General features: G+C 34.8%; 1 protein-coding gene across 1 annotated transcript in view; it reads right to left on the bottom strand.

The window, feature by feature from the left end:
• Zip102B (Zinc/iron regulated transporter-related protein 102B) overlaps positions 1-21,162 on the bottom strand; it is a 166,170-nt gene that overhangs the window by 23,758 nt on the left and 121,250 nt on the right. Inside the window, exon 6 of the mRNA XM_090406851.1 lies at positions 4,541-4,675. Within this exon, the coding sequence (XP_090262977.1) occupies positions 4,541-4,675 (135 nt within the window). The remainder of the gene's footprint in view (positions 1-4,540; positions 4,676-21,162) is intronic.

Genomic DNA, 21,162 nt, shown 5'->3' with positions numbered 1-21,162 from the left:
AGCTTTCCAAATTTCTGGTAAGGTTAGACCTTGATTCTTGTTTAGGTTTTCAGTTTTACAGGTGACTGTAGCAGCTTCCTTAAAGGTTCTTGAATGGTAGTTATCTTCTATATAGGGCATAAGGCTCTTATCCCACACGATGTGATGGTTAGTAGAGGCAAAGTGGCAAGAAAGGCCTGAAATGTCTTGTCTGTTGTTTCTGACATATCCTATGTGTTCTTTCTTTCTTTCTTTCTCGTTTCAAAGCTTCTACAGGTCTGATCTACGTAACTCATACCACATGAGCAAGGTACATTATATACTCCAGATATAGAATTGTAGAATGGATGAGGATCTTTTGGTGATCTTAAAAATTTCCGAATAGTGTTGATTGGCTTGAATGCTACTCTGATATTATGTGGTTTTAGAAGGTTAGCTAATTTTTTGGAAATGCTGCTGACAAATGGAATCGTAATAGTACTGATGTATTGGACGTCATCACGTTGTCTATGTGGTATATCAGTAAAGAGAATCTTGTTGTAGAGTCTTTTTGGATAACCATTTAAAGATAGTTCCCTGGGTATTGTAGTTAATTCCGTTAGTAGGTCATCCTTATCTATTGTGTACTGTATAGCTCTTTTCTTGAGCATATGGATAATGCTAAGTTTCTGAGCTATATGATGAGATGAGTTGAAATGGAGGAAATGTCCAGCATTTGTTGGTTTTCTATACACAAATAGGTTGATACTATTATTGTTTCTTTATTAGAATGTCAAAGAATGGCAGTTTTCCATCTTTTTCAATTTCTAATGTGAATTTGATGGTATTGTGGAAACTATTGATTTGGTTGAGGTAATCCATTAGTTCTTCTTTCATATGATCCCAAATGAGGTAGAGGGGGGGCTACCCATAGCTAATCCGGTGAGTTGTTTGTAGACAGTTTTTTGCCAAATAAAATAGTTAGAAATTAAACAGTGATTGAACAAAGTAGTGATGTTTCTTGGGAACAAGTTGTCTAAGATGTTGATGACTTCAACCACTGGAATGTTTGTAAACAGAGATGTGATGTCTAGGCTTGCTAGTATATCCTCTTCATAGATAGGGATGTTTTTTATTTTATCTATAAAATGTTGTGAGTTTTTAATATAAGTATCCGAGACATGTATGTGTTGTTGTAAAATCTTTGCAAGATACTTGGACAGTTGGTAAGTGGGAGAATAGATTCCGTCAACTATTGGACATAATGGTATACCTTCTTTATGAATTTTTGGAACGCCATACAATCTAGGAGTTAGTGGGTGCATTGATTTTAGCTTTCTTATTACTTCTATAGGCCAGTTAGTCATTCCACATAATAGTTCATTGGTGTCATTATGGTTTTTTATGGTAGGATCTCTACTAAAAACTTCATAGACAGACCTGTCAGATAATAGATTTTTAATTTTTTCTTCATATTCTTTAGTATTTAATATAACTATATTATTACCTTTGTCGGCTTTGAGTATGATGATGTCTTTATTATTCCTTAATATGAGAAGTGTTCTTCTTTCCATTTGGTTAGAGTTGGAGTTAAGGGATCTTGACGGAGCTGAAAGGATTATGCTGCTTTTTAATCGTAAGTCATTAGCTACTGGAAGTGGTAGCAATGAGAAGGCTTTTTCTAAGTTGCAGATGAACTCTATTTTAGGAATGGCAGTGGGTTTTGGTAAAACTGTTGCTAATCATATTGTCTAATAGTTGCCATGTCTCTGCGTCAAGATTATTAGAGATATCTGTGAATAAATTATAGCACTATATTATAATATAATATTATATTATAAATATATAATATTATATTATAAATATAATATTATATTATATTATAAAACTAAAAAAGCTAACATGATTTACCAACAAATTTCATGTGCACTTCTCAGAGAAAGAATTCGCCATACGAGATTCATGCTTAGCAAAACAGACTCACAGTGCCATAACTTATTCACAGATATCTCTAATAATCTCCACGCAGAGACATGGCAACTATTAGACAATATGATTAGCAACAGTTTTACCAAAACATTTAATCACAGCAAAAAGACACAAATTAATAAATTCAACATGCTGTATGGTAATCATAGTAACTACAAACCGTCTCTACCAGATAACCAAGTGATAATTAACCTATCTAAACACGTAACTAAACCTGAGATCTTTATCCTCAAAAAAGGATTCAGTTTTGCCTTAAAACAACCCACTGCCATTCCTAAAATAGAGTTCATCTGCAACTTAGAAAAAGCCTTCTCATTGCTACCACTTCCAGTAGCTAATGACTTACGATTAAAAAGCAGCATAATTCTTTCAGCTCCGTCAAGATCCCTTAACTCCAACTCTAACCAAATGGAAAGAAGAACACTTCTCATATTAAGGAATAATAAAGACATCATCATACTCAAAGCTGACAAAAGGTAATAATACAGTTATATTAAATACTAAAGAATATGAAGAAAAAATTAAAAATCTATTATCTGACAGGTCTGTCTATGAAGTTTTTAGTAGAGATCCTACCATAAAAAACCATAATGACATCAATGAACTATTATGTGGAAGTAATAAGAAGTAATAAGAAAGCTAAAATCAATGCATCCACTAACTCCTAGATTGTATGGCGTTCCAAAAATTCAAAAAGAAGGTATACCATTATGTCCAATAGTTGATGGAATCTATTCTCCACTTACCAACTGTCCAAGTATCTTGCAAAGATTTTACAACAACACATACTTGTCTCGGATACTTATATTAAAAACTCACAACATTTTATAGATAAAATAAAAAACATCCCTATCTATGAAGAGGATATACTAGCAAGCCTAGACATCACATCTCTGTTTACAAACATTCCAGTGGTTGAAGTCATCAACATCTTAGACAACTTGTTCCCAAGAAACATCACTACTTTGTTCAATCACTGTTTAATTTCTAACTATTTTATTTGGCAAAAAACTGTCTACAAACAACTCACCGGATTAGCCATGGGTAGCCCCCCTCTACCTCATTTGGGATCATATGAAAGAAGAACTAATGGATTACCTCAACCAAATCAATAGTTTCCACAATACCATCAAATTCACATTAGAAATTGAAAAAGATGGAAAACTGCCATTCTTTGACATTCTAATAAAGAAACAATAATAGTATCAACCTATTTGTGTATAGAAAACCAACAAATACTGGACATTTCCTCCATTTCAACTCATCTCATCATATAGCTCAGAAACTTAGCATTATCCATATGCTCAAGAAAAGAGCTATACAGTACACAACAGATAAGGATGACCTACTAACGGAATTAACTACAATACCCAGGGAACTATCTTTAAATGGTTATCCAAAAAGACTCTACAACAAGATTCTCTTTACTGATATACCACATAGACAACGTGATGACGTCCAATACATCAGTACTATTGCGATTCCATTTGTCAGCAGCATTTCCAAAAAATTAGCTAACCTTCTAAAACCACATAATATCAGAGTAGCATTCAAGCCAATCAACACTATTCGGAAATTTTTAAGATCACCAAAAGATCCTCATCCATTCTACAATTCTATATCTGGAGTATATAATGTACCTTGCTCATGTGGTATGAGTTACGTAGGTCAGACCTGTAGAAGCTTTGAAACGAGAAAGAAAGAAAGAAAGAATACATAGGATATGTCAGAAACAACAGACAAGACATTTCAGGCCTTTCTTGCCACTTTGCCTCTACTAACCATCACATCGTGTGGGATAAGAGCCTTATGCCCTATATAGAAGATAACTACCATTCAAGAACCTTTAAGGAAGCTGCTACAGTCGCCTGTAAAACTGAAAACCCTAAACAAGAATCAAGGTCTAACCTTACCAGAAATTTGGAAAGCTTTAATCAGATCATTAAACATCAAAGAAATGAACTTTCATGACAATTACATCATAAGCCATAATGAATAAATCACGTTCGCGAGACACGCACAATACTAATTTTTTGAATGAATTAGAACCATCAGTTATAACCTAGTCTGTTACCTTCATTTAGCTTAGTAGTTTGTATTCCCTGAAGATGCCGATAGAAAAATTGGCGAAACAAGTAGGATGATAAAATAAAGCTACTTGACAAACCTTATATATATATAAAAAAAGTGTAATAGTCTTATACATAATTGTCAAGAAAAAATTCCACACATAGCTTACTCTTATTTGAGCAAAGGACTTCAACATGCAATGCACCAAAGAGACTTACCTATATGCATTCATCCCTCACTAGCAAAGCATGTTTGGCACTAATTCAAACCATGCAACTTTATAAACACAACAATGTTTTAAAGATGATGAGGTTGATTTTTAATTTTAGTTTAATAGTTTAGAAAAAGATATATGAGATAAGCAAATTTATAAAATGATACATAAACACAAACAAAACGAATTATATGAAACTGTGTAATATAATGAGACAAAAAAGCTATGCTAGGCATGAATAAGAAGCAAAATTTATGAACACCTCAGTAGAGACAGAGAGAAAAATAAAAAGTAATAAAAATAACCTACCTGACTAATACCAAAATATGTGATGACAGCTAAGAGTGGAGCTGCTAATGCAAATATAAGAAGATGCTTTCGAATCCGTGTTCTGTCCAAGCCTTCATGCATTAAGAATGTGACAAGTCCGAATGCTGCAGGTGCCTTACAAAAAAAATAATAAAATAAAATAAAATAAAAATAAAAAAATAGTTCAGATTAATTTTTAATCTGATGATGAGGTTGATTTTTAATTTTAGTTTAATAGTTTATGAAAATAACATGGAATGACAAAAAAATAGAGCTTATGTTTTGGTGAAAAATAATTTTTAAAAATTTTTTGAGATGCAGAATTCCAAAATGATCTTGAAATTTTTCTATTGCTCACTAATTCTGAGAGAAATAAAATCTAAATTAATTTTAAGACAAACTTTTGTAAACTATTCCATTTATTGATGGAATAGTTTACAAAAGCATTCTTGTATAGTGAGGACATTCGCTGTCATTGTCACAACTGTCAATGTCAAAACTTCACAATATCGCATGGGGGTTTCAGAGACCAGAAAACTGCTTGGCAAAAAGCAAGAAAGGAAACAAAACACACAGAACTAAAGAAGACACAAGAAAATAAAAACAGATAAAAAAAGGACAGCAATTCAGACAGAAATTGATGCATAATGAGGACACTGACAAGTTAAGATAAAGACATAATAGTTTCACTCTATCGGGCCACACTATGTTCAAGGAGTGTTTGAAACAACACACACAAAACAAAACGTTTTTTTAGGAGTAAAGATCTGGGACATGACTGAAACTACATATAAGGAAGTGGTTTATTTGACTGCATAGGCAAAATGAATTATCTGTAAGCAGATATGAGAAAGTTGAGTGAGGAAAAAATAAAAAGAGTCTAGACTGTGAGTCGAGTCTGTTACCACATGAATAAAAGTAAGCCGAGGGGGCTGTGAATGATTCACTGAATATACTGTAGGAGAAATGTCTGTGCATATGTTAATGTAATAGGATGCTTGATAGTCGAAAGGATTGTACTTGCACAATGGATTACATTTGAATAGATAATTGGTATTGGGTAATTGGAAAAATTTTTGTTCACTGAAAGAGTGAATATGAATAATCATGAAAACTAGATGTGGCTGGGTAGTTGCATGAATGTGTGGATGCATACATTAAATTCAGAAGTTAATATTGTGAGTGACAGTATATTTCATGACAAAACCACTCTGCTGTCCCAAGGAACAGCAGAGTGGTTTTGTCATGAAAGAAAATTGTGGAAATGTTTACATTTCTTTGGTTCATCTCATCTGTTGCACCACCACCATCACCATTGCATATTTTCCTGTTGAACAAACTAATTCAACCATATACCTTATTTTTTTGATTCTGAGCAATTCGACTCTTTACTTTAAAATGATATTTGAAACTAAACTAAATTACAAATCAATTTGCACAGAGATTTTTATCCCAGAATATTTATTAGAAGCCACTACCCAGAATGGTAGTGGCTACTGATTAGATTAGGGAAATTAGGCATGGTGACAGCACCTTGGCTAGTGATAAGATAGGAGACTATGATTGTCTTAGGGAGGCTGCAGGGATTTTTCTTTGCTGGCCTGGTTGGCCAAGTGGTTAGCGTATCCACTCTCCGGCCAAAAGGTTGTGGTTTCGAATCCCACCGTGGACATGGACGTTTGTGACAATTCTAGTGGTGGGCGGTAGATGGCTTTGGTGTAGATGATGATGGTAGTTGTGGTTTGTTGTAGTTGGTGGATTGAGTGGTGGAGACAGAGTTGTGGAGTGGGTGCCTTCCCTCGATGAGTCTTTGGACTCCCTAGAGGTGTTACGTAATAATAATAATAATAATATCATATAACTCATCCTTGAAATTAATTATATATCTATTTAACCCATTAATAGATTGAGCTTTCAGACAAAAAGATGTCTGAAAGCTCAGTTTTAAAGATATAACTAAAAAGATATCAATTTACAAAAACAAAATATAGATCTAAATTAATTTCATACAGAAGATACATAATTTGTTTCCCATTAATCTGCTCAGATGATATAAATGAAGGTTAATTTTATCTATCATAAAGTTAACTTTTCTGAAACTTAATCAACTATTCAAAAAACTTGTACTAATATATTTTTATACTTATATCAACTAAAAATAAATCTGGTAAGCAAATAACTGATTGTTTTTATATTACATAAAGAACTTCATAAAGCCAGGAAACATCTTTATACATATGGCATGTATGTACCAATTGTGAAACTAACTATACCTTACATATGGATGCTAAGTTTAAATGTAAAATATACTGTAAATGTGCTAAATAAAATTTGTTAAGGTTTACCAAATGCTAGTTAACTCTTAAATATTTATGTCTTTTTAACTGCCAAGTTAACACAAACAGAATAATCACCATGATCATTATTATACTTCACTATATAGTCTCAAACTCAAATGAAAATAATCATTTGGATTTAAGGATATATAGTGAAAGGTTGCTTTATTTAAAACTCCTGTAAAATTGGTGATTTTAATCAGTTTTATTTTATTTATTTTATTATGTGAACTAATTAGTTTTTATAGTATATTAACTGCTGATTGTTGTGTATCGTATTGTATTTCCTGATATTCTGTTGGAATGCTGTAATATTAGAATAGTATGGTAAAATGGTGGCAAAAGCTTACAAGAACAACAAAGTGGCCTCACAGAGAAATACTAGCCTAAATAGCGAAACTGTGAACAAGGAGGTGTTTCTTAATGAACAGAACCATGCCATTTTAGAAACTAACAAGAATATCAAATATGAATTAACTTTGGAAATATCAAGACTAAAACAAATTATTAGATGGATGAAAAGGGAACTGGAAACAATCAGACCATGATTAAAAGACAAGAAAAGTAAGCAAAAAAAGGAAAAGTAAATTGAAAGTTTACTTAGCTTACAATTTACTTATACATTAAACAAAACAAAAATTAAACAAAAATATAAATTCTTGGCAAGTATAATTCACTTTATAACCAAGTGGGAAAACTATCCACAACTATCTCTGATCCAGAGTATTTTACTAATAAGGTGATTAACCTTTTTACTGCTTGAATAGGTAATAGATGAATTCAGCATTAATTCCATCTGATATCATTGTGGTCTGGGTCTGGATCTCATCATCCCAATGATGAGATCTCAATGCATAGTATTATGCATGTCCAAAAGGAAGTTCTGCATTATGGGATACCAAAGGATATGAAGACATCAGCCTCTATAATATACAAGTAGCCCAGTTGTGAATGGCATGATAGCTTTCATTTTTACTAAAACTTTTGACAGGCATACAGCATGGAAGGCTGTTACATGTGTTGAAGGATATAGGAATGGATTATATACTATTAGCATGGATAAAAGGATGGCCGAGTGATAGATAATAGTGTCTGGGGGGGGGGGGATGTGAGTCTCTACAAGATTTAAGGTGACCAGCAATGTATCCACGCTTCCATAGATCAGCCAGTATAGATGAAGCCCTTTGGTTGGAAAGACCCGGGTTCGATTCCCATTGGTGACGTGAGGAACTTTATCTGATTTCATATGGAGGTGGGGTTTTTTTCACCTGGAAATTTGGGTTTTTCATCCTCCAGAACAGGCAAACTGGCCCCGCAAACACACATGGATTACAGTCATGGATACGTCACAGCCATATGCCAGTCCTGAGCTCAGATAAAAGTGTGGGGGGGGGGGGGAAGAGCAATGGTGAGCTACCCTGTAAAAATCTCACCAGGAACACTTTGTGGGCAATGCCTATAAAGTCATCTAGAGTTGGAAAACAACTGAAGGGGAAAACCACCACCAACAATGTACAGATCAGTCCTTAGTCTGTTGCCATTCAAATCTATACATTAATGACATTCAAAAGGATTTGACATGCAACCTACCTATTTACTGATGATGCAAAGATAGGTAGAGTAATCAGGAGTGCTGCTAATATGCAGTACTTGCAGAATGATTTGAACATGCTGGAAATGTAAGCATTTGAAAATGGCTACCAGTTTAATGTTAGTAAATGTAAAATCACACATTTTAATGCACTGAGATATCTAATGATGTATTATATTGGCAGAATTATGCTAGAAGAAACTGACCAGTGCTAAGAATCTTGGAGTTTTAGTAGATGGGAAGTTGAAGTTCAAGGGCCATATAGCAAGATTGCAGATATGACTCAGAGGATAACTATAATGCTAAGACTGTGGAATGTGAATTATGAGGACAAATTGAGCATTTGGGGACTGCAGACACTAGCAAACAGAAGAAAGAGGAGTACTATCATAGAGATCTTCCAACTTATGAAAAGGGATACACAGGATACCGTAAATGGAATTTTTCATTGGAGAAATGGAGAAAAATGTCTTTCCTTGTTTTTGAAAACATTGTCTTCAAGAAGGCAAAAGGGGAAAAACCAGAGGCCATCCCTGGAATTGTGTAAAAGTGTGATGAAGAGGGGGGGGGGGGAGTGCAAGGAGTAGATTTTTTACATGGAGAATTGTCAGTGAATGGAATACATTATTGGAATAATGCAGAGAGTATTAAGGATTTTAAGATTCAGCATGATAGATTTGTTGTCAGCTGAATAAACCTCCCATGATGAGTCTGCCAACTCCATGGATGGTGTAATAATCATAATAATAATAATTCTATTCATGTCTTTTTTTTGTTAGTCTCAATGTCTCCTACATAAGTCAAATTGGGCAAAGAAAAGTAACTTTTGTTATTCAAAAGTTTGCATTTAAATGGGACCTCACTATCCCAAAGTAGACTACTTACACTGTTAAAAAAAGTTTAGCCAAGTGAAATCTTCATTTCCTGGTCCAAACTTCCACCACTTGAAAGTATACTTCCCATATATTTGAAGTTTTCTCTACTCTTCAAATCTTGCCCATTGAATCCAACACCATTAACATTTATATTTTCACTACAATTCAAAACCATGTTCTCACTCTTCCTGCTATTAATGTGTAATCCATAGTTCTGTGTCTCACTGTTCCATTTGCCCAGTTTCTTCTGTAGTTCCTTTTCTTCTACTTTCTGATCACTAATCATATCTAGGACACTGTTCATCACCACAAGCAATAAAGATAAGACACTTCCTTGCCACAGTCCATTTTTAAGCATAAAACACTCAAAATTACCAAATTTAGTGTTCACACAGCTCTTAGACTTAACATAGATATTCTTTATCATGACTATTTCTTCTTTTTTTTCAATGCCTATCCTTTCCAAACCTTCTCAGACTTTTTTTCCATTGAACCAATCAAAGGCTTTTTCCAAATCAAGGAATGCCATAAACAGACTTTATCCAAATCCCCAGTATCTTTCCATCATTTCTCCTACATCAGATCAACAGTTGATTGGCCTTTTCTAAAACCAAACTGCTTTTCTTTTAGACCATCCTCTATTTTATCTGTTATTATTCTTGTAGCTATTATCTTTTCATAAATCTTTGCACAATGACACAATAATGTTATTCCCTTATAATTACCACACTCTCTTCTTGAGTCTCCTTTATATATCAGAATAATAATCCCTTTGGTCCAATCATCAGGTATCACCTTCTTCCTCCATATCAGTCTAAAGATGTCACATAACCATTTCAATCCTGCACCACCAGAAGCCCTGTTCAGTTCAACAGGCAAAACATAACTTGTCTTTGCAGCAAATATGCTTAACTCTAGATCAATGCTTGTATTAAAGATGGTTTCAGCTTTCTTCTAGGAAAACAGAATAAGTACATGATTATTACATATTTGAAAGAAATTACTACCTACTAAAATAACTTCTTGGAATTGAAATGCTTATGATGAAGTCAAAGCCAGAAAAGAAAACCAACAAAGTTCTATCATATTCATCAAATTGACTGTAAAACTGTAGAAGGATCAATCTCTCTTAAAAAAATCTACAAATTAACAAAAATTAAATTTAAAAAAATATAATTATATTAGAGTGAGTTCAAATTTCTCGTGAACAGTTGATAGCTTTCAAATTATTTTTAAAGAACGAAATATGTAAAGTAATACAATCTATTTGATTCTACCAATAAACATACTACTCACCAGATTTATTAAGATGGGAAAGAAAGGCGAGAGGAATCTTTATATGTTTTTTTCAATTGAAAGTGAGTTAGCCAATCTCATACAGAGGTAGCAGGATTTTTGTTCCCAAAAACTCAGGTTTATCACACAAGCAAATCAGCCCAGGAGAACACACACACAATTTACAGACAAAAACATACCATTCATAGATGGTCTTGTATACTCTATTTACTCAAATATAACTCACACTTTTTTCCTCCAAAATTAAAGTTAAAAAATTGGTGCTAGATATATGCGGGAATTTTGGAAACTAAAGTTTTCAGGAAAAAACTAATTGATGTTTATGATTAAATCCTCAGTATTCATTATAATTTATACTTGCTCACATTATTTATAAAATGAATACATTTAAATTTTAATTATCAATGTTATTTACGTGAATGGCCATTCACCTTCATCATGCAATATATTTGAATCTTTTGCGACAATGCTTCTGTAATTAAATTAATTATTTCTGGCAAAATCATGTCCCAAACTCTCAAAATCCAGTTGCACAACAGTTCTAATGATGGTCTCTTAATCTTAATCCCCCCCCCGTGTGCAATCCAAGATTGAGTAGAAATCAATGTTCTCATTTTCACATTTCCTCTACTGGTTGCCTCCATCTCTATGCATGATTTGTGTGGTATTAACAAAAGATCGTGTGACTCAATGACAAAAGCAAGCCAATGATTGTTGAGTTGAAATGCCAAATTCGAAAATATCTGAAACTTCCATAACATTCACTATCTATTACCTAAAGTTTTAAACTTTTTTCATGTGCGAACTATATGTGAAACATTTAAATTTCTTTTTTTTGTAAAGTAAAAGCAGGGGTGCGAGATATATGCGAGAATGAGTTATTTTGGAATAAGTACAGTAGTTAGTGGATTAAATAAGTTAGAGATATGTCATTCTATTCTAATGCACATAACTTATCAAGCTATGTGCAGTAGAGTAAAATGTCCTTCCTTGATGAGTCCTTAGAGGTGTCATGTAATAGTAATAATAGGTGGGTAACACTGCCTAAGACTTATGCAAAGCTATTTGGTATTACAGAAATCCAAATTACAAACTATATCAATGGAATTCATTTTCTCCTGTAACTATAAACTTGTATGGCTTTTGGCTCCACCCACAACTTTGTCACTCTTTTTCCATCTGATATAATATCTATCACATTGTCTAGCAGCAGGATATATTGTGATATATATGCTATCTGTGCCTTGATCTTTTTTGAATCTTGTCTCATCTTGTGCCAGAGATTATAATTCCATTCTTCCTATATTACTAAACAATTTCAGCTGTTGGACTTTCAAGTTTTCCAAATATGTGTAAGTATATAAGTGAATCAGTTTGGTAAATGATAAATGTGAGACTGAATTCACTTATATTCAGAATAATATATCATTTAATGAATGCAAAATTTTTGGTCATGTTTCACAACTAAGGCCTGTGTAGCCTTGTAAAAATAGCATTCACATCCACAGTCCTAGGCCTCTCAAAGAAAGACCATTCAAAGTTTGATTCTAGTTAGTGAATAGAGGAACATTTTTCCAAGCCTTTCTTTCTTTGACCGGTTCCAGAGTTACTCTATCTCTGGCATGGGTAAGTGGATTGTTTTCTCCCAGAAACTTGGGTTTTTCATCCCGTGACCTCAGGAAAATTGACAACAGAACTAGCAGTATTTTCAGAGTATAATATATAGTGTTTGGGCAACAAGATGAAGGCAGATGTCTGCATATTCTCTTCCCCATGTGTCAACTGAAAATCACTAACAGTGTTGGGCCAGCACTATTCTATAATTGGCTAAGGGTGGAAGCTAGTTGCCCACTAGTCTTCAAAAGTAAGTTAGGGGTAAATGGCCTTGTCTACTACATTTTGAGAATAAAAGCCATTAATGGATTTTTTTTTTTTTTTTGTCTTATGACCATTTTTAATACTTAGAAATTGTTAAAGAGAAAACAAAACAGAGCAACAATTAAAAATAACAATAGTGCATGTTAGATTGTAAAGTGTTAAATGAAGAAGGAGAACTTGATTTGTAAACAATTAAGGTCCAAAGAAAATTAAACTAAAATTACCATTGGAGAAAAAAAAATATTCAGCAAGTAGTAAGGGGTATTAAGCAAGATAACTTCCTAAACTGGAAAAGTTTTAGGCAATTGTTCATTCTTATTTCTGTCCCCTTCCCTCCAAGCCACTGTTGTCTTATAGATCATGTGTGTGTGTTGGGGACGGGAGTCAATATTAAAGCGAGAGAGAGAGAGAGAGTTAAATTTAGTTGATGAATAAGAGCTTCAAATCTTTATATAATCTTTCTAACAAAACACAGCTTCATTCCACAAGAGTAAAGAATTCTATAAACACCTAGATGGGAAAGAGGAGAAGCTAATCCCTTGAGTAAAGGAATAAAGTTAAATTTCCCAACTGGATGGAAGAAGGCTTGATTTATTCGCTGTACAAGGGTGGTCTGAAAAGTTCTCTACCTAACAATGAAAAAACAAATTTATAATTTCAAAATTATTTTTATTTTTCAACATAATCTCCCTTAAGACTAATACATTTATTCCAGCAAGATATGCAAAAATATTTCAGTAAGATAAGCAAAATACTTCTCTAACAGCTGCAATCATTTCTTGATTTGAAGAAAAATGCTGACCAGCGAGGAAGAGAGAGAGAGAAGTCAGAGGGAGCCAAATCTGGGGAATAGGGTGGATGTTCCAACAATTCATAGTGCAGATTCCTTAATTTTCCCATTGCCAAAAAAAAAAAAAAAAAAAAAAAAAAAAAACCTTTGTGGGCAGGTGCATTGTCCTGATGAAAGACAATTTTTTCTTCTGCAAACTGGGTCTTTTCTCATAATTTTTTTTTGTCTAATCTGGTTAAAAGATTGGAATAATATTCCCCAGTTATTGTTTTACCCTTTTCAGATAATTAATAAACAAAATGCCATTAGCATCCCAAAACACTGATGCCATGACCTTTCCTGCTGATGGAACCGACTTTGTCTTCTTTGGTGCTGAACAACTGGTCCGCTGTCTTGATTGCTATTTGGATTCTGGTGTGTAATGGTGAATCCATGTCTCATCCATCGTAATAAATTAATGCACAAAATCAGTTTTATGCTTGTTAAAATGCTCCAAGCACTGTTCAGAGATTTTCATGCGAGTGAGTTTTTGATCTGCTGTGAGCAAGCAGCATCCATCTTGCACAATTCTTCATGCAAAATATATCCTACACATTCTTTTAAAATGCCTATAGTCTCAGCAATTGCACGCACTTTGACTCGCCATTCATCCAATACCATATCGTACACTTGATCAATGATTTCTGGTATTGTTACACTTTTGGATGTACTTCACGTAGATCATTTTCAAGGCTGGTACAGCCACATTTAAACTTGGCAGTCCATTTCTTAATTGTCAAAAACAAAGGACTCCTTTGTTTTCGACAATTAAGAAATGGGCCGCTAAGTTTAAATGTGGTTGTACCAGCATTGATGGTATTGGATGACTGGCAAACTTTTATTAACTTCAAATGAATTTCTTTTGGCGTTAAACCTTCTTTTACAAAGAATTTTATAATCGCATGATACTCAATTTTATCCATTTCAAGGGATACAGACAACACTTTTGCTTCAGAGAGCTGTATAAAACAAACTACTTCATAGAATGACTTGCAATTTCACATAGATGCTCATGACAGATGTACCAACTTAGGAAAAAAAAAAAATCTTTCGAATAGTGTTGCCATCTACGGTTGAGGCCGAGAACTTTTCAGACCACCTTCGTAAAAGTCTCGTGAGCATGTCAGATATTTGGAAAGGAGAATTTAGAAGTGTCTTCTTGAGGTGAACAAAGATGGTGGCCTCAACTATCTGTTTTTTTTTATGCAATGATATCAGAGCTGTAACCATAACAGAGGAAAGTAGCCTTAATAAGGTAACAGTTCTTTTAGAAGAGAATCTCTCTTTACAGAGAAAATCAAAGAATACTAATTGAAAACATCTAGGTAAAGAAAGGTCTTATTGTCTAAAACATTATGTCAATGCTTTCTTTTTTTAAATAAAAAAGAAAATAAAAAGAGATTGCATTATATAAAGAAAACTGATCCACTCTTATTCAACAACTAAACTTAAATAGGGATGATTGCATTCCCATTTTTTGAGTTGTCTTGCTTAGTACTCCTCACAATTGTGGTAAGTTTCCCCACCCCAAGAATAATTTAGTTAAATTTGCATCTGAGTTCTATTGCATTTAACAGCATGCATTCTAATGCAGATTATTAATTTTTATTCTATTTGTTTTAACTGTTTCTAAATATTATTAATGATCATGAATAGGGATTGACAAATTATATGAAACCTTACTACAAAAAAAAAAAAATTCTCTCTCAAAATTCTCCCATTTTTTTAAGGATATCTCTCAGTAAGTCAATAAAGCTCCTCATTCTCTGGTCCATACCATAACAGCAGAAAGGGAGTTACCATCATTGTTGATAAAAAAATACATAAAGCAGTAAGGACACAACCAGTCAATGACAGAATTATAACAGTAAGATTAAACACCAATCCAATTTCAGCAACGCTGATACAAGTTTATGCACCCACATCAAATGCAGAAGATGAAGTAAGTGAGAAATTCTACAAAGACCTAAAGTTCTAGGAGACTTCAATGTCAAGATGCGATTCAATGCACATGATGATCATTTAAATGGAATCATTGGAAAATACAGACTGGGAATTAGAAATAAACGAGGAGAAAAACTATTGGAGTTCTGCATTGGAAGGAAATTAGCAATCACTAACACTATGTACAAACAGAACAAGAGGAAATTATACACATGGTAGTACATCGAAATCGATGTAAGAATCAAATCGACTACATTTAAATTGACAGGAGATGGAGGACACTAATCATCTTAGTGTCCTCCATCATCATCAATAACACCAAAACCTTGCCAGGTGCAAACTGTGGATCAGACCAGCAATTATTAATTTCTAATCTAAAGATCCATCTGAAAGCAAACAAGAATAACAGCAACAAAAGATATGACTCTTCACAAATGGACAACAAATTTACAATGGGCATCGAATCAGAGTTCAAGAAACAAAAAAAAAAATACACCTCAGGAACAAAGCATGGAATCACACTGGACATACCTAAAACAAACTCTTGCAAAATCTGCAGCCAAAAATATCCCAATAAAAAGAAGAAAGGTAGTCCATGAATTACAAAAGAAACCCTAGAACTAATTGAAAAAAGGAAACAAATTAAAATAACAGATTGGCTAAATTACCTGAACCTGAATAACGCTATTAAGAAATCTTGTCAAAAACATAAAAACAGCTATATCCAAAACATCTGTAAAGAAATAGAAAGACACTCCAACTCTAATGAAACAACAGATTTATTCACGAAGGTTAAGGATATAACTAAAAAATTCAAACCAAAACTTAATATAATTGCAGAGGAAAATGGCCAGATCTTAAATGACACTAATGAAGCCAAAAGATGGAAAGAGTATTGCACTGAGCTTTACAAGGACCCAGCTATTCAACAAGAAGACAAGGAGCTATTGAAAACATGGAAATGGAAACGGAGATACTCAAAAGTGAAGTAGAACAAGCAATCAAAAAATTAAGGAATAACAAAGCTCCAGGTCCTGATTCAATATCGGCTGAAATGCTGAAAAACATTAGAGAGAATGCAGTCAACTGGATACATGCTTTATGCAACAAAATCTGGAAGATGGCCAAATGACTGGACTAGTTCCACCATTATCCCAATCTACAAAAAAGGCAATTACAACAAATGTGAAAACTAACACACTAATGTCCTTATCTCATATACTAAAGATTTTACTACACATTATTAAGGAAAAATTACAAAGTTTTATAGACCATCAAATCTCAGAAGAACAAGCAGGATTTCAGAAAAGGTTGTATGAGGTGGGATATTATGCAAGAATTGGGAATACCAAACCATCTAGTAATCCTCATAAAGAACTTATATCAACGAAATCAAGCAGAATTGAAAACTCGGTGTCCCCCTGCATTCCAATTTGAAAAAGGATCAAGACAAGGATATATACTCTCACCATTATTATTCAACACCTTTACAGCAAAACTATAATGAAAAGATCTCTAGAAAAGTAGAATGGAGGCATTAATAGCCACAAATGAACAAGAATTAAAATCCATCCTAAATCAATTAGAATGGGAAAGCTTAATACGTTCATTGCCAAGCTGAAAATTGGAATTTCGTGTGGTGGCCAAAATTTTTTTTACTTGATAGCGACGTCCACGTGATAATGCGTGACCGGCAGAGCGGTGAGAACGCGCATCACGCGATATCGTGCGGTTGGCAATGAACGTGCTAAGCCATAGTTTACGAATAAATCGAGATAAAACCAAATTAATGATTTTAAATAATGCAGAAGAGATAGATATAGAAGGGATTGAAATTGTTGACAATTTCAACTACCTTGGAATGATAATAACAAAAAAAAAGATGGATGTGAAAAAGAGATAAGAAGAATAGCACTAGCTAAGAAAGCAATGACTGATTTAACTAAAATCTGGAAAGATAGGCACACCTCCAAAAAGACCAAAATTAAGTTTGTAGAAACCTTAGTTTTTTTTATCTTTCTCTATGCTTCTGAGTCGTGGACAATGACAAAAGATGACAGAAGAGAAATTGAGGTGTTTGGGCTCTGGTGCTGGAAGAGAATGTTAAGAGTGTCTTGGACAGAAAAACGAACAAACAAAAGTATCCTAGAAGAACTGAATATCCACACAAGACTGATAAACATAATTAACAAGAGATTTGTGCAATATTTTGAACACATATGTGGAAGGGAAGGCAACTGCCTGTAAAAAATAATTATACAGGGTAAACTGTGTGGAAAAAGTGGGAAGAAACACCAAATATCAAGAATAACTGGACTTAAACTAGAACAAGCAATAAGAGAAGCACAGGGGAGAAAGAAATGGCGAAGCATCATCAGGAAGGTCACAAGTCCTCAGACATGAGGAGATCGAAGAGAGAGAGAGAGAGTGATTAATGGTACTACATCTGTGTTTTCCTAAAAAGATTTCATTTAGAAAGTTAATTTCTTTTGTTAAATGGAGTTTTCTAGTCTGCTGCTGTGAGACAGGGACAAGCATTTATCGATATTAAAACTGCAACCCCACTCATCTGTGTGAATTAACATCAGCACTACTCCCGATAATTTTACCTAACTTTGCATCATTGGAAACATTTGAAGGTCCCCACTCAATCCACATGAAATATCATTAACGAACATGTTAAACAGTCGAGGTGCAAGAACAGAACCCTGAGGCATGCCACTGGTCACCTTCCTTTTCTGAGATATGGCTCCATCATACATAACTTGCTGGTATCGTTCAGAGAGTCAATCTCTGATCCATCTAACCAATATACTATCTATTCCTATCCTCTGTGCTTGTACAACAGCTCATGTGGAAATTTATCAAATGCTTTTCCAAGTCCAAGAATATCATTGTAATATGACTCTCCCTTATCCAACATATTTATCAACTTATCATAAAAGATAAGCAGATTGCTAAAACAAGACCTGCCCTTCACGAACTCATGCTGACCATCACAGAGAATCTTATGTTCATCAACCCAATCTTGAATTTTATTTCTAGCCAATTTTTCCAATACTTTTATCACAACTGCAGATATATAGACTGGTCTATAATTGGAAACTTCTGTTCTCGAACCATGCTTGTGGAGAAGTATTATTTTGCCTTCTTTCCACTCCTTAGGAACCTTCCCCACTGCAAGACTTTCATTCAATAACCAGAATAAGGGAATGGCTAACTCTTTTGCGCATTCTTTAAAAATACATAGTGATATATCATCCATTCCCACAGCCTTATTAACATCTAACTTGAGCAACACTTGACACACTGCTCGCCTGGTTGGCCGAGCAGTTAGCATATCCACTCTCTAGACAAGAGGCTGCAGATTTGAATCCAAACAGGGGCATGGATATTTGCGATTGTCCTACTAACTGTTTACCATATGTACTGCTGTAACCCGTGTCCTGGCACAGTATGATCTTTGATGTCTTTGTGCCATAAAAATCAAAAATAACTAACTTGATACACCTCTGATTCTTGCCTCCATTCTACATGTTGCACAGCATCCTTCTCGTGGAAAGGCTTAGACGTAGGTTATGCATTTTCACTATAAAATTTAAGGAAATTATAACGTACTAGGATATACATTAAAATAAATTTTAATATATTTCAATATTTCGGCAACGTCACGTTGCCATTTTCAAGAACTTAAGTACAAGACACGTGCACGCAGGCACAACAGTACGTGAGGAAGAAGTAGGAAGCTATTATTTCTCCTAAAGTCCTGATTGTGCCCTCTAACGGGCAATGTTGGTATTCTTGGACGACTGGGCTGAAGGGATTCTGATGTAGGTTCCCAAGTTTGAGGAAGTCTCATGCAGCCAAATTTGTTGAGGTTCGGATCGTTTCTTAGGGCTGAAGCTGATTCCATGAAAAGCCTTTCATATCTGTATTTGCTACGGTGTATTATCCTGGATTCTTCCACCGCATTCTATGGCAGGTATCCAGAGCATGGTCAGCAAGACCAGAGTGGCTGTATTGGTGAAAATGGATGTAGTCCTTGTGTTCTGAAATTCTGATATTTGCTGTCCTGCCTGTTTGGCCAAAGTAGGACAGCTTACAGCTGCAAGGGACCTGGTATACACCAGGTAGGTCTAGGGGGGGGGGATTGGTCTTTAGGAGAGTGGATAAGGGATGCCAATTTTTTATATGGTCTGTAACAAGAAGTTAAGTTATGTTTTTTTAAGATTTTTGTGATTTTTTCCGAGGTGCCTTGGATGTAGGGTATGGTGATGGATTTAGAGTAATCCTTGTTGTGGGGGGAAGGTTGTGGTTTACTGGTTTCAATATTTTTTGGATTTTTTTTTTTGGGGGGGGTAGCCATTGGCTGAGAAAGTGTTGAGAATATGGTTTAGTTCTGTGGTTAGGGCATTGTCATTCGAACAGATAAGTTTAGCCCTGTTGTGTAGTGTAGTGTCTTAATGACTCCATATTGTTGTGAGGAGGGGTGGTGGGATTGTTGGTGAATGTATCTGCCTGTATGGGTGGGTTTTCTATATAGTGAGAAAACCAAGGTTCCATCAGGCTGGCGGGTGACTAGTGTGTCTAAGAAAGGAATGCAGGTGTTTTTTTCCTCTTCCAGGGTGAATTTGATTCTGAGGTGTTGGTTGTTTAAGTGTGTTAAGAAGGAGAGGAGTGCATCAGAGTCATGTGGCCAAATAGTGAATACATCATCTACATAGCGAAGCCAAACGGTTGGTTTTTGTTAGCGAATAATACACCATAGCAAATATAAAAAAAGCTACGGATAACACACCGTAGCAAATACAGATATGAAAGGCTTTTCATGGAATCAGCTTCAGCCCTAAGAAATAATCCAAACCTCAACAAATTTGGTTGCATGAGACTTCCTCAAATTTGGGAAACCTACATCAGAAGACCTTCAAGGCCAATCGCCCAAGAATACCAACATTGCCCATTAAACTCTGTCCCACAAAAACCAACCATCTGGCTTCCCTGTATAGATAATGTATTCACTATTTGGCCACATGGCTCTGATGCACTCCTCTCCTTCTTAACACACTTAAACAACCAACACCCCAGAATCAAATTCACCCTGGAAGAGGGAAAAAAAACAACTGCATTCCTTTCTTAGACACACTAGTCACCCGCCAGCCTGATGGAACCTTGGTTTTCTCACTATATAGAAAACCACACATTCACCAACAATCCCACCACCCCTCCTCACAACAATATGGAGTCATTAAGACACTACACAACAGAGTTAAACTTACCTGCTCAAATGACAATGCCCTAACCACAGAACTAAACCACATTCTAAACACTTTCTCAGCCAATGGCTACTCCCTCCCAAAAAAATATTGAAACCAGTAAACCACAACCTCTCCCCCCCCCCCTCGCAACAAGGATTACTCTAAATCCATCACCATACCATACATCCGAGGCACCTTGAAAAAAATCACAAAAATCTGAAAAAAATATAACTTAACTTCTTGTTACAGACCATATAAAAAATCGGCATCCCTTATCCGCTCTCCTAAAGACCAACCCCCCCCCCCCCCCTAGACCTACCTGGTGTATACCAGGTTCCTTGCAGCTGTAAGCTGTCCTACTTTGGCCAAACAGGCAGGACAGCAAATATCAGAATTTCAGAACACAAGGACTACATCTGTTTTCACCAATACAGCCACTCTGGTCTTGCTGACCATGCGCTGGATACCTGCCATAGAATACGGTGGAAGAAAGACAGGATAATACACCGTAGCAAATACAGATATGAAAGGCTTTTCATAGAATCAGCTTCAGCCCTAAGAAAAGATCCGAACCTCAACAAATTTAGCTGCATGAGACTTCCTCAAATTTGGGAAACC

The sequence above is a fragment of the Typopeltis vanoorti genome, chromosome 17, assembly GCF_054136105.1.
Source record: "Typopeltis vanoorti isolate ZY-2024b chromosome 17, IOZ_Tvanoo_1.0, whole genome shotgun sequence".
Taxonomy (NCBI): Eukaryota; Metazoa; Arthropoda; class Arachnida; order Uropygi; family Thelyphonidae; genus Typopeltis; species Typopeltis vanoorti.
The sequence above is the reverse complement of the archived record's forward strand: the minus strand, read 5'-3'. Positions and strand labels throughout refer to the sequence as shown.